At 39.4% G+C, this 14,615-nt stretch overlaps 1 protein-coding gene across 1 annotated transcript in view; it reads left to right on the forward strand.

Annotated features, from left to right (window-relative positions):
- Positions 1–14,321: 14,321 nt before the first annotated feature.
- MRTFA (myocardin related transcription factor A) overlaps positions 14,322–14,615 on the forward strand; it is a 69,679-nt gene continuing 69,385 nt past the window's right edge. The window contains exon 1 of the mRNA XM_015627984.3: positions 14,322–14,607. Within this exon, the coding sequence (XP_015483470.1) occupies positions 14,562–14,607 (46 nt within the window). The 5' untranslated portion in view covers positions 14,322–14,561. The remainder of the gene's footprint in view (positions 14,608–14,615) is intronic.

The raw sequence follows: 14,615 nt of genomic DNA on the forward strand, positions 1-14,615 counted from the left end.
AGACAGTGAAGATTCAAAGATATCCTCTTTTACTGCGGTGTTAGGGGCACAGTACACATACGGATTTGGGTTCTTTAGCTCAGATAAAGTTGTACTCATGTGTTTTATCAGCATCTTCAGTCCCATGTGTCGCAATCTTTGCCTTTATAATACTGGCTTTGCAGTGTAGTGGCTTGTGATTGTGGCAAAATGGAGTTTACACTTCCAAATCACTGGTTTTAATCCAGAATGAATTTGGTTACTTTTTGATTGCTTTTGTCCCTCTGCCTGTCCCTGCTCCCAATTACTGTAGAAGTGAAGGATGCTGATGACAGATTCCTTTTGCAGAAATCAAATGTGTGTGGAGTGTGTGTGTGTTAAAATAAAACTCCATAATCTAAGGTGGCCTCTTTTTAGTGGCCTGCATAGTTTGGATTCTTAAGATAATTCCTGAAGAAGAAGTCCTTAAGACTGTACCTCTTCTGGGATACAGTGATGTTTGCCTCACTGCTGACTCTGTTGTATATTCTTTATGGACAGTATCATCATGTTAGCTCTCAATGAACTGGAGAAGTAATTCTGCTGACAGTTGCGTGCCTAAATTAAGCTGACTGACAGGAAATTAAATATTTTTTTTAATACAACTTTCTAGGTCTTCCTGTTGGTGACTTTGATATCTAAAGATATCTCTCACTCTGATTGTTCTAACTTCTCAAGCTAATGTGGTGCCTCTGCTTCCACCTGCTGTAAACTCCACTTCTCCTGGGTTACTCTTTTAATTTGCCATGACTTGGGAGATACAGTTGCTTTTTGGGCATGTCATGACATTCTCTTCCAGTCTTCTCATTCATTTCAAAGATTTGTCCACTTCAGTCACTTTGCTCCAAGATTGCCTCTTGGCTGGCTAATCTCAGCTGGCATGATAATTTAACAGAAGGCTGCTCTTAAGTTTAAAATAAAAAAACGCCCTGTCTACTCAAAATAGCACAGCTGTACACACATGCTGTTGCTGTTAGGTGCTGGAGGTTGCTTAGCAATTCTTAAATCAGTAGGAAATTGCTATTGCCCTGGCAACTTGGTCCTATAATGCAAACAAGGAAGAGCTGTTTAGAGAGGTGTCCTTTCTTGATTTGGGAGTTGCATGTGTTTTGCGGTTTTTTTTCCCTGTGCTTCTCTGATTTTTACTCACTTACTTTAAAATTTCTTTTATGTTTTAATTTTAAGTTAAAATTCCTCTATGTTTTACTCTGGTTATTGAGTTTTCATGTAAGGGAAGGTGATAGTGCTTGGTTCATTTGAACACTGTCAAGATCTTAATTATACCATGAGTATGTGAATATTTCCAAAATCATGCAGGGGCAATAGGAGCTCTCAGGAGCCAGGAGTTTTTAAGTTATGTTGCTATAAAACACAAAACTTGTATTGTCACAACAATACAAGCATGAACCATGACACCTGGGAAGAAACAGATCTGCTCAAGAGAAACAGTAGACATTACTTGTAAATAATAACTAATCTTTATCCATTTCTAACTTCTTAAGGCATTTAAACACTTCAATTTCAGATAGACAAACAAGACAGAGTCAGTTTTGTACAAGGTATAAGGTTAGGAACCACAGCCATAAAGAATTTTCTGAAGAATACTCCCTTTATCAAACCTGCAAACTACAAAAACTAAACTGCTCTGAAGCTTGTTTTACATGGTAGCTGTTTAAGTGTATCCTCTTGCCATTGCATCACCGTATCACAGTAAACACACAGGAAAGCTGATTAGCTCACTCATTGGTAAAAACAATATTCTGCTTTATATTTACCATGTGACAAAATTACTTAGAGAAATTTCTCTTGAAGCTGCTCATCCAGGGTCACTGAAAGATAGCTCAAAGCTCAGGAGGTGAGAGGGGAACAAAATAGACACATACAGCATGGAAACTTCTCTGACCAACAGTAGACTAGTGAAAAATAAACTGGGAGTAGGAGAAGGGATTAGAATTAGTTTCCTGTCATTTTAGCTCCATTAATCATCCCATCATAAGGGCAGACAAGCACCAGTGTTGGCACAGGGAAGCAACAAAGGCATGCATCCAAGACCTCCCCTTTTGGCAAGAGCTGGCTTAGACCAACTTAGCTGTATCATACAACCACATCCTCTGGTTAGACACTAACCTGGCACTGCCAACAAAAGGAGCAGTCCAGCCTGCTCATTCCTCACCTCCTGCCAGCCAGCACAGGCTGAATCAGATCAAGGAACTGATCTGTGTTAAGTTTGACCTGTTTGCACACTCACACACAAACACACACACACACACACTACTGGTCTTAATCTGCAGCAGATCTGGCTTGCCAGGCAGCCACACAAAAACTGGGTTATCATGAGGGAGAATAAGGCACAGGGAAGTAAAAAAACTCAGGATGGCTACTTTTGATAGCAGTCATCTTAAGGCGTTATTAAATGATTTAATCTATCCAACATTTACGTTTGATATGGACACATGGACTATGGTGACACAGTTGGGTGTGTAGTTGGCAGTGGACTGGGGAAGTGATTTTATTGAATACCCAAAAAATGTGCAGTTTTCAGCTAAATAGATTCTCCAGTCAAAGAAGGGGCAGTGTAGGGACAGAAGTGAGCAGCTGGACAGTGGAAAACTTAAAGGTTGCTTAGTCTGGTGTTGCTGCTGTAGAACATCTGTGGTATCACAGCCACTCTTGTCCCAGAAGCAGCTGGCCAAAAAGTAGAAAAATGCTATGATAGAAAGCTTTTGCCTGGTAAGGCAACAGATACAAATCCTTGAGGGTACTTACTCTGAATCCCTTATAGAGGATAAGAAATACTAGCTCTTAATACTGTCCATCAGCTTCTGGATGACTCACTTAAAGATCATGGCACGGTACATTTCTTTATGGGAAAGTTTCTAGTCTGGTTGGAAATGACAGGAAAACAAACACTGTAAAATTTTAATTAGGTTCTAGATATTAATGTGTGTAACTATCTGATTGATCATTCTACAATGACAGTTATAGAGTGGTATAACTGTCTGGGAAATCTAGAAACAGACTTATGTTGGCTTGCAGAAAAGGATTTCGTGTCTTTCACAGGACTTCCATATACTGTAGCATGAAAGTTTATAAATCCTCAAAGCATCTTGCAAATCCCTCTCTGCCCTCGTCAGACTTTTAATTGAAAACATTTAAATCAAACTCATCCAATTATAGATTTTATTGTAGTCTTGAGGACTGGATGACTTTTTTCTTTTTTTAATTGTGGCGACGTGTTCCATACCAAAACATGGCACTGATGTGAAAAAGGAGTTTTCTTTCCCTTAGGAAGAGGCTGGATGTTTGGATGTACTAATGGTATCAGCTGGTTCTGTCCTTGTGAAGTGCTGGTACAAGCGCTGGTGATGCTGCACAGCAAACTGCACCAGCGACCTGACAGAAGTGTAAACCAGAAGGCAGGCTTTTACACCTGGCTGTGTAGAATCTTGTGCTGGCCTGAAGTGGGAGGTGATGTGGAGGAAGGAGAAGACAGGCTCACCAAATGCATTTTAATTGTTCGTAACAGTTCATCCCAGTTTCGTTTCATTTGAGCTGCAGCCCTACTTGGACTTCCAGAATTGTTGTCCAGACTGACTGATTTTTTATTTTTTTTGTGTGTGTTTTCTGGTGGTGTTCCACTGTACCATGCTGGTTCAGCTGTGCCTTGTATGGAGGAATTGATCCATACGAAAAATTGCATTTCAGATGAATCAGCTTTCTGATACAGTTCACAGTATGGCTCTACAAGCAGCACTTCCAGCACAATTTGACATAGTGGCAGAGCAAGAATGAGTGTCAAGCCAAGGTTTGCTTAAGCTGTGTTCCTTTGATGTGGGACAAACACTGACTGACATGCCAACTAGGATTAAGATACCTTCCATCTGTGTCTCTTTCTGCATGAGTTAGGAAATGTGCAGGTCCAGGTGCAATTCTGGATAGTCCAGCTGCTGTGATGAAGTTTCATCGAACAATTTAATGGAGAAACTCTGGTTTATAATCTCAGTACCAATTAACACCCTTTGGTGTGGTGTTGCTCAAGGTCACATAGCGAAATGGTGTGTGAGCATGAGTCTCTTGCTCCTTCTTGGGCTGTAGCTGGCTCTGCTGGACTGTTTTTATCGTGGCTTGATACTCTGCTTTTCCATAAATTATGCAGTTTCAGTAGTCTGGCTAATGTCAGTATGCTGATTAGGGAAATAACACTGTTGTTAAAGTGGTGCTTGAAATGTGATTTTCCTAGTTCATCATGCAGGTTACAAATTCCTCTTGAGAAGAAGATCCAGTGTGTTAGAAATTCTTAAAGATATTTGCTATTTACTTAGTTGAAGCAGATCTTTCATATTTGAGACATGTCAAGGGGTTTTTTTCCTTTTGAGAAGAGGAAGGGAATTCTTCTTTTCTAGGGTAGATTGAGGAGAAAAGGTTGAGAATTCTGCTGTTCCGTATCCTTGTTGGGTGAGTGTTAGATATGTCTGTCACCTGTTTGTGATTTCAGGCCTGGCTGCACTTGTGCTTCCGCATGATCTGACCACCATGTGGAACTAGGCAAGGTGTAAAGTCTCCAGTACATCTCCTTCCATAAAGCAGATTGGCTTTGGCTCCTGGAAAGTGTTGACAGTAGCCCTTAGCAGCCAGCTTCCTACCTGAGCAATTACTCTTCCTTTTAGCCCCTTTCCACAGGTCACTCATCCTGCAGGGACAGGGCCTGAGGCCAACTATATTGGTTGTGTTTTAACTCTTTCCAACCTTTGCAAAGGTTGTTGTGGTTTAAGCATATGTGTTTTCAAGTTTTCTCTATCCATTATTAAGAGAAAGGCATGATACCAATTTTTTATCTTTTCAGATTACTGTTACAAGTTGCTTTCAAATAGATATGATTTTATGTTTGCTTTGGACAGGAAAAATACCAAGGAAGGGATAGGCACTTTCTAGCCAAATTTTAACTGAAGTAAAAGCAAGTACTTCATATGGCAGTAAGGTTTGGCTCAGTCTCATTTGTTTTGTTTTAACGAGCACCAGCTTCAGTTGGTTTTTTTTTTTGTTTGTTTTCTATTTTTTTTCTCCACCCTTCTTTTCTTTGCTTCTCTTCAGATCATGACATAGGGTTCTGGGAATGAATGAACGACAACATGGATGAAATAGCATGTTTTCATTACCAGTGAATTCTTATTGTTGTCTTAAATATCTGCTGAAAAAATTCTTGAAACAAATTTTTGTACCACTTATAACTTTGTTCTGGATATTACAGAACAAATGGTGCTAATCAACTGAAGTATGCAAGAGGGGAAAATGACTATTTGAGCACCTTTGTTTGATGTGTTGATGTTGTCACATGTCACACTCATCCAGGTTAATTATGAGTGTTAAATGGGGAATACTTAATAAAAATCTGTATTGTTAAAATCCTTGTTTCAAGTTTATGCTTTTTGATTGGTTTCTGGAGGATTATCCTGATGGTTTTGACTCTGCTCTGCCTGCATCTTTTTGAAGTTGAAGGTTAGTGTCTGCAAGTACCTTTTGCTTGCTGTATTACAGTGGTGCATCCAAGTCTTCTGAGTTGAAGCAGCAGTATGCTAAGAAGCAGGAGACCTCGTCCTCATTAATCAAAACCAAATATGATTGCCCTTGTATAATGTCCGTTATTGTTTAAATGTTGACACAGTAACCATTTCACTGGAGACTTACAGCTGGTTTGTTTCTGTTTAAATTACTGAACAGAAAAGAATTTTAATTTGACCATACAAGTGGCTTTTGAATACTTATTTAAAGAATTATGGAAATATAATAAAACATTTAAAAATCACTTGTTTTGTTAAAACCCTTTATATATTGCACATTTTGGTTACTGTAGCTGAGGTTTAAGACAGGAAAGCTTTTTTGTTTGTGTGGAATATTTTTCTTTCATTCATTTTCACTGATTGTGAGTGGGGAGGACAGCATGGACTAAGTGAATTATTTTTTGACATTCAGTTGATTTTTATCTGAAAATTCTTATTTATTGTACTCAGCTGTCCTTCCAGGTTTATTATTTATTACTTTACCTGACTGGATTTCAAACAGACTGTTGTTAAAACACTATTGTTGGTATAAAGGACGGTAGTCAAGAGTTCAGCAAGGTTCCAAATAGGCTAACTTCACTGGAGCGAATCAATCTGTGCCTTCTCAAGACAGAGTTCCTAAAATACTGAAAGCTGAGAATGTTCTCATGCTTTATAAGAAAATTTTAATAGTCTTCATCATCAGTAGTAGTTTCATCAGTAGTTTCTGGTGCTGTTTATGCAAGGTTTACACAAGTTTTTAAACTGCTGAGTTGAGCAAGTTTCATTGGATTTCAGCTGATGGTGATCACACAAACTCAACACGTTTCTCTCCAGCATGGAAGACACCATGATGAACTGGACATATGGCCAACACTCTCACGTGAGATTTATGGTCTATTTTTGTCTGTTTTGTCTTGCAGGTTGCCATCACGAAAGCCAAAGTGGATTTCTCCGGCGTGGTGTGCCTGCCCCCTTCCGTCATTGCTGGAAATGGGCTGGACGGAGGAGGGGCTGGCGAAAATGACGATGAGCCGGTGCTGGTGTCCCTTTCAGCGGCCCCCAGCCCGCAGAGTGAAGCTGTTGCCAATGAGCTGCAGGAGCTCTCCTTGCAGCCCGAGCTGACCCTCAGCCTCCATCATGGCCGGAACCCCAACCTCCCCCCACTCAGTGAAAGGAAGAATGGTAAGTGGTACAGTGTGCTGGTGTCTCGTGTAGTGTGTCCTCACCAAGTGGTGGTATCATGGTAAATGTTCTGATAACAGGTCTGCTTTTTATCGCTTCTTAACTATGGTAGGAAAAACTAATGATCTAGAGTTCACAAAATGTGTTAACACTGTTCGATTGGAAGGATTCACGTTAGTGGCTGTGGAAGTTCCACAGAGCTCCAGTGATAAACTCTTTATATTATTACTTTAGGTGAACGCCAGAAACAGCTTCCCTGTACCTTGTGGTTACTGGGTTCTGCAAAACTGAAACAGTCAAAGGAAGTGTTAGCTCACCTTCAGACTGTAGCCATCTGTAGATTTTTCTTTGTCACCTTGGTCTGCACTTGCCCAGGGTGATTTTCTCACTGCATATGTCTGAAAGGTTCTTTCAGACTTCCTGGAAGGAGAAGCAAGACCTAGAGTTAAAAATCAAGTGTTGCAGTAGGCCTAATGATCCTAGAGTGAGAATGGCCTGTGTATGTTTCTCAACTTACAAGTATCTTATGGGCAACTGTATAGTGGGTTACAATATAGTGGCAAAATACAAGGTCACTCAGCGACCAGAATTCCTGGCTTTGAAAGGCTGTTAACTGTCTGAAGCTCAGGGTCACCACACTGCCATGAAAGCCTTTGCATGTTCAGCCTCATCCTGTCAGAATGATGAAACCATATGATAAGCGGTGGTTTCTGTTTGTGGGTTCCTTTTGGTGATCTCCCTTCACTCCATCTTTTGGTGTGTATTTTGGTAACTCTTGGCAATATGAGGGTCTTGTTGCAGTCTGAATTCATGCTATCAGCTGCAGAGTACTGTGGATTTGGGCATGGTGAGTCCTGTGTGCCTTAGTGTTGGACATTATGGAGTTGCATGACGCATCATATGAGAAATCCTGGGGAGCTTCAGAGTGGCTTTATGGCCAAAACATAATGTTTATAGTAAAGTGATTTAGAATATGTGCACTGAAGGACAGTAATTTGCATTGAAGGGGTACCTCATTTAACATGGCTGGATCTTTATATCTAGAAAATGACCATGCCTTTCTCTGAATTGTGTATCAGTGTTTTGCAATTTGGAGGAATTTATTAACTTAAACCCAAAGTGTTGGGACTTTAGGAGGTTAAAAGTACTTTCCTCATTCATATACATTATACCATCATTATGTGATCACAGTTACATTTACAAAAAATGGAGAAGATAGAAATGGCACTAACAGAACAGAAAACTTCTAATCCTTAATGTTTTCAGTCTTCTAAGATAAAATGCAATAGATAGAGGTTAAGGTGATGATGGTAAATAGAAGCACGTTGGAATGTTAGTCAGCAAGGTAGACTGTGATCTCAGCACTTCCCAACTAGTGGTAGACTTGGGCATTTTATAGTTATGGAAGCAAGGAGAGATTTCAAATGTTGTTTAATCGAGATAGCAGTGAAATGGATAGAGAGCTGGAACATGGGGAAAGCATATGAACCTTTGTTTCCAGTACCTGACAGCTGGCCACCTGAAGGTGACACTGTTTTTTCTGGAAGCAGGATTCTTCTCTTAGCCAGTAAGGCATGATCAAGGATCCTGAAGTGGGAAGAAGCAGTTTATTTTTGATGCCACTGGGAAAAGGATACTAGTGCACGGAACAGATAAGAGTACCTTTCAGAAAAATGAAACTTGTAGCAGCCTGAATGGCATTATTATAAAGGAAAGGATATTCTGGCACAGGAACAAAAGTCTTTACAGGATTCTGTTGTTTGGATAAGTTCAAAAATTGGTATTTTGGGAATATTTAACAGAAGTAGATGGTTTTCCTCTATCTGAGTAATGTTATTTTTATGGACTCAGCTTTGAAGTGGTGCTATTGTGGGCCACAAATCTACTTGACTGGAACAGGTAAAATAGAGTTGTACTTTAAAAGTATTTGAAAAGGAACACCTCTGCCCATATCTTTTGCCAAAGAAAATCAGGATATTCCCGGAAATGACACATTAGGTGGGTCTCTTCAGAGCTGATTCTTTATCAGGGCTCAGCACAATAGTGAGAATTTTACTGCTGGAGGGGCAGCTTTTCAGGCGAGGCCTAAAGTCCAAAGTCCCTGGGCTAGATTATCTGAATATTCCTTATCTTTGGAGGTACACAGGAGGTACACAATGCTCTTTTCTCCTAGGCTGCAGTATTTTATGTGTTCTTTGTGTGTACATTCATTAAAGTATTGTGGGAATGAAAAGTGCTGTTGAAATACGGTTATTTGCAAACTGTCACAGCATAAAAGAACACTTGGTTTAGTGGGCTGCTGAGAAATTTAGTGAGCTGTTAATAAATTTGGCTGATGCATTTTGAATTAATAAATGGTTTCCTTCAAATGGGAACTTCTCAGTTATCTTGGGGTGGAGGTTGCACAGCTGTTGAAAGCTGTTGAACTTGTTAAAACTCCTTTTTTAAATATGGCATACCTTTGTTGTTGTTGTCCTTGGTTTCAAACATGTTAAAAAAGTTCAGAGATGATCTACCAGTAGAGATGGCAATCTGCTTACACATTTGAGCAATCCAAAGTGGTTGTAGAACATACCTTGTGCTGTGACAACTTGCCAGATTCAAGGTATGAGGAAGATTCAAGCTGAATGGCAGTGGGAGGGAAGGAGATGGTAAGTAAGAGACTTGCTGGAAGCTGCCTATCTGTGTCAAAGGGTCTCCTGTTTGCAGTTTTGGACAGGCACTGCTGACTCACAGCTGAACTAACTACTTAAGCTGAGAGTTTCTAACAGATTAACTCTTTCTGTAGCTTTTGCTAAACCGACTTGGCTTATCTGTGGGTATCTGTAGAAAAGTTGTACATGGGTTAGTACATGTTTGTTGCGACAGACTGCGGTTCTGGAACATAAACTATTAGCTGAGTTAAAATAGAAATTTCTTTGGCTTATGAAGCATCATGGAATTATGTATCCCATGGGAAAACAGGGAGTGCAGTCCTGTATACACACGCTGCCATATGCCCTAGGACAGCAGATTCCTTTTTAATTTTTTTTCCCCTTCTCTTAGAACTGAAGAGTAGCCAGACACAGTTCCTGGGGGTTTTCTTGTTGGTTTTGATTTGTTTCAGATCCAGATTTCTCTTCATATTCTCTCTTATCACAGCTACACATTCTCCAGGAAGGATAGGTACACCTGGACACATGGGTGTAAAGACCATGAACAACTTGACTGAACAGCTGCTGTTAAGTTACACAATTAAAGTTGCAGTAAAGCATATTAAGGATATAGAATTTCAATATGAAGTATTTGAACACAAATAGCTAGGAAGCAATTTTTTATCACTTCAGTGGAAGAGACCTTATGTGGTAAGGTGTAAGTAAACTATTTTGACAGAATTGTTAGGTTCTGCTCAGACATCAAGCTTAGTGGGACATTAAAAGTGTAGTTATTTAATTTGTGCTTCAGAGTGAGTTTTCTACCCCATATTTACATCCCTTTTCTACCTGTGTTCATCAAGGCCTCAACTTTCTTTAACTATGAGACATTACCTGGGACTGAGTCATTTGTTGCCACACAAGCCAGAAAAAGTCCTTTAAGGAGTCATCTGAAGCTCTTCAGTATATCTTGATTTTTCTTGGTCACCTATACTAAGATTCTAAGATAACTTATCCCTGCCCTTAGGGCAGAGTTAGAGTAGGTCCCTGATGAATGCATTTACAAAGGAAAAAAAAAAAAAAAAAGAGAAAAACCCCCAGGTGATAAATATATGTATTTTAGGTAGCTGGATAATTTCTAAAAAAAAAAAAGAGGTCCTCTTCTCCTTAACTCTCATTTGAAATTATGATAATTGCTCCACTAACTTATTGACCCTCTCTCTTTGCCCATTTTCCCCAGATGAATTCATAGTTATCTTTGTCCAGGGGTCATGAAAACCATTGTGCTAGAATCCTCCAACACTCCTGCTTTATTCTCACTGTGGGCTTGTTTAAGATGAGGTAACATTCTTTCCAATGAACTGCTGCATTTTATGGTTTTATACTTGTCTTGGATGGAACTTGCAGCAGCTTGCTGGTGCTTGGGGTTTACTTGAACTGGGATGCTTGCCTTCTACAAAGTGCCATACCTGTTGGGGGAAGTCTAGTTGGAATGTGTGGAATTTCAGTATGACTCAAGTCATATAAAAGGCATGTGCTTTAGGTATGGGGAGGTATTCCTGTTAGTGCTGTACAAAGCATGGGATAAGTAGTTGCTATGTAAGCTGTTGGTGATTATACTCAGAAATTGCAGAGCTGAACTTTTAAAATGGTTCTAAAGCTCTAATTTACTGCCCATGTTCTTATGCCCATTTACTATTAAAATAAATGAGTGTTAGGGCACCTTTTTTTATTTTAAATAATTGTGTAGGTAATTGATTCCTTTAATTCTTTTGTTAAGCTATACATTCCTATCTCTGTCCTCTGCTATCCCTTTCCCATTCTGAATTGTCATTACACTGAATACAGTTAGACTCAAACATAACTTACTATAAAGGGTTTGCAAATTTTATTGTCTTCTTATTATTCTGACCTTAAAAACAATAATAATGTTTCCTTAAAATCGTGTCATAAACCATTATTTTAAAAAGTAAATTATGTGACTCATGAACCAATTTGAGAAGCTAGGCATGTTTACTTATAAACAAGTAAGCGTTTTAAAGAGATAGGAGTAAATTGTTTTTTCAGTTTTTTGAGGTCTGGTGGTTTTCTTCTGGAATAGTGGGACTCAAAAAGTTACATTTCATTACCAAGCGCTGGTTACTGCCTCATCCAGAACTTAGATGTGAAGAAGATTATGTCTGTATTGTAGCAAAAGGACCAAGACAGGAAATATATAGTTTTCTCTGATCCGTCCTTCACACACATTCCAGTGAGGCTTGCTGTTTTCTCTTGTGTGTGAGTAAGGGGAATGGTTATTAGAACAAAAACAACCAGTCTGTCTTGGATAGATTTGTGTTACGAGACTTTATGTCCCAGGAGACTATAAATTTAGCATGCTGTCTGAAAGTTTCTGATAGAGCTATGAGATCCAGAGCATGACAGAAATGACTGGCCTGTTACTGATGGGAGCTACCAAACAACTGAGAAGTGGTAATCTCCCTGAAATATTTTAAACAAACTTTTAAATAGTGATGGGGGAATAGTTGAGCTGGAAAGAATAATGCCAAAGGCAGCTTTAACATGGTGGCTTTAAAAGTTAGCTCTTAACAAAGTTTTCATTCCTTATCGAGTTAACAAGACTAATGCCTTTCTACAATCACTCACTCGTAATATTATTCTCACCTTCTGTTTTTTCTGTCTAATTTCTCTCTTACTCCAGTTTGCCTTTGACGTTTCAAGCTTTGGGGCTGCTGGATGAATGTTAGACATACAATTTGATAGCTGTTTTAAAAAACATTCCCTTTTCATGAATTTAAACTGCTTGCTAAACAAGTCAGGCCCAGATCTGGGCAGCTGTTTTGTCTGTGTAAGGATTTCTGTTGCTGGTTTTGCTGTTTTGAGCGTTAAGGTCGGTAATGGGGAAAGGAAGCCTGGCTCTTTAAAGGGAGAATGCCATTCAGCAGGATTCTCAATCTGTTCTACTTAAACAGAAAGTGGCTGCATCTCGAAAGAAAGATTGCACTATTTCACAATAGTCAATTGCTCTTAGTACTTAACCAGCTGAATCCTAGCTTTGGGACCTTTGCTGCTTCTGTAACGTGTGGCTTTCTGGAACTCAATTTTATTGGAATACCATCAGCCACTTCTGCAGCTGTAGCTCTGCCCCTGCCACGATCAATGCATTGCCACAAAAAATCATGGCAGAATCTCTTTCAGAAGACATCTGGTAGTGCAGTCTTCATCTTCCTTGCTGGTCAAATGAGCAACATCTGCTTAATGCTTTAAATTTCATCTGCCTCTTCGTGGCCACTGACAGTGCACACGTGCATGCTTCAGAGAGTTAAGTGATGTTCCTGGAAACTGTTGGAAAGATTTCCTTTCCACTTGGGTCATACTGCTTCCTCTTATATTTCCATGTACCACAACAAAAACAAGCATACCTTCTGCTAAAAATGGATGTTTCCTTTATTTATGATGTATATGAATATTCGGAGGAGGTGGTAAAGTGAGTTATTTCTGTCTCTGAATGATCAGGATACAGTGCACTGTTGCAGTTCCTTTCAATAAAGATTGCGTAGCAAGAAGGAACATTTAGGCCTGGGTTTTTTGCCTACTCTGTCTGCAGATGTAGGACTGGAAAGGTGGCATTTGAGTATGAGAGAAACACAAATTAACTGGTTCTTGTCCTTTTAAAACACACTAATGTATGGAGTGTGAAAACCAGGTAAATACCACAATATAATCGCTTGAAGGGATCCTCCTGCATTATTTAAAGCTGATAAATTAGTTTTTCCTGCCTCCTTTAAAGCTCCAGATGTGTTTGTGTGTGGGAAGGAAGATATGCTGCCAGAACCTGCCATGCTCTTCCCTCAGCAGTTGAGCAGCTGTCTGGGAGCTCTTGTATCTGAATGGTAGAGAAGTCCTGAAGTTATTTCATGTTAGAGGGGTCAGAAAATAGGGCTTAAGCAGTTTTACACACCTAGGTACTCATTTTTATGCATACTGTTGTGGCAGAAGAGGGATTCTGACTTGCTAAAAAGGAATTTAAAATCTAAAAATTTGTCTGTATCTTAGATGTGCAGAGCTCAATATATTTTAGGGCTTGGTAGAAATATATGCAGTTACTTATTTAGATGACCTAAAGAGAAACGATGATGAGTCTTGTGGAAAGATGGGGAACAAGGGAAAGGTGCTCTGGGGACAGAAGTGTTGGAATTAGTTTGTTAAGATAATTAAATTATCTGTTGGTCAAATTACTTGAGACTCTAAAGAGACCAAGACTGAATTTCCTTTCTGTTGGGAGCTGTAATCATCTAGTGAGGAAAGACTTAATTCTATTTTTATCTTTTACTCAATAAATACTTGACTGTAAAAGTTTTGTCCACTCTCCCAAATAATCCCACATAATGAAACTGATCATGTGGATGTGGGAAACAAGACTGAATTTTTTTAACCCCTAGTCCACTTAGATGGAGGGTGTGATCCATGGTGGGAAAAGTCTGAATGACACAAGCCAAGTTTTTTGTTTTTAAGAAAAAAAAACAAAACTACCATCTGTTAGAGGAGCTCAGGTTTAGTGATTAGCAAGGGGAGTTGATTCGGGGAGTAGTTTAATTACTGAGAAAAAGGACTGGCAAAGACTGAAGACAAGTGACTGATCTATCAGCAGGATGTATATGACTTTGCCATGTTGTTTCAAAGCTGAGGATGTCTGCATGTTTATGTTAACACTGGGTCTCCTTGTCCTTGGAACGAAATTGCCTCATCAGCAGAGCCCCTTAGGGGATTGAAAGTCAACCCAAGACGTCATCCTCCTCTTATAAAAGGGGAAAAACTGCCAATTCTAGTGTCTCTGACCCCTCCCTCCCCCTCCCTTTGACTTACAGAGCATCAAGGGGCGGACCTTACTTCTGCAAACTTCACATCTTGCTCTCCCTTGCAGTATTCATTTTTCTCTTAGCACTAATTTGATCTTGGACTATTCCAACTTGCCTGTAGTGAATAAGCAGAGAACTGCATTTTGAAAGACTTGAGTTTTCTCACTGGGCACAGTTTTCATGATACAAGGATGAGAATTTCTTGCAAGTTTTGAATGAGATTAAAGTTGAGAGATCCTCTTGGTTTTTTGGTTTTTTTTCTTTAACATATTTGTGTTTGTATAAAGAGAGGTCTTTAAGGGCTTGTAACTGTTGAGAAAGGGATCGACATGACACTGCTGGAACCAGAAATGCAGATGACAACACTCCAATCAGGTACCACT

Source organism: Parus major, chromosome 1A, assembly GCF_001522545.3.
Source record: "Parus major isolate Abel chromosome 1A, Parus_major1.1, whole genome shotgun sequence".
Lineage (NCBI taxonomy): Eukaryota > Metazoa > Chordata > Aves > Passeriformes > Paridae > Parus > Parus major.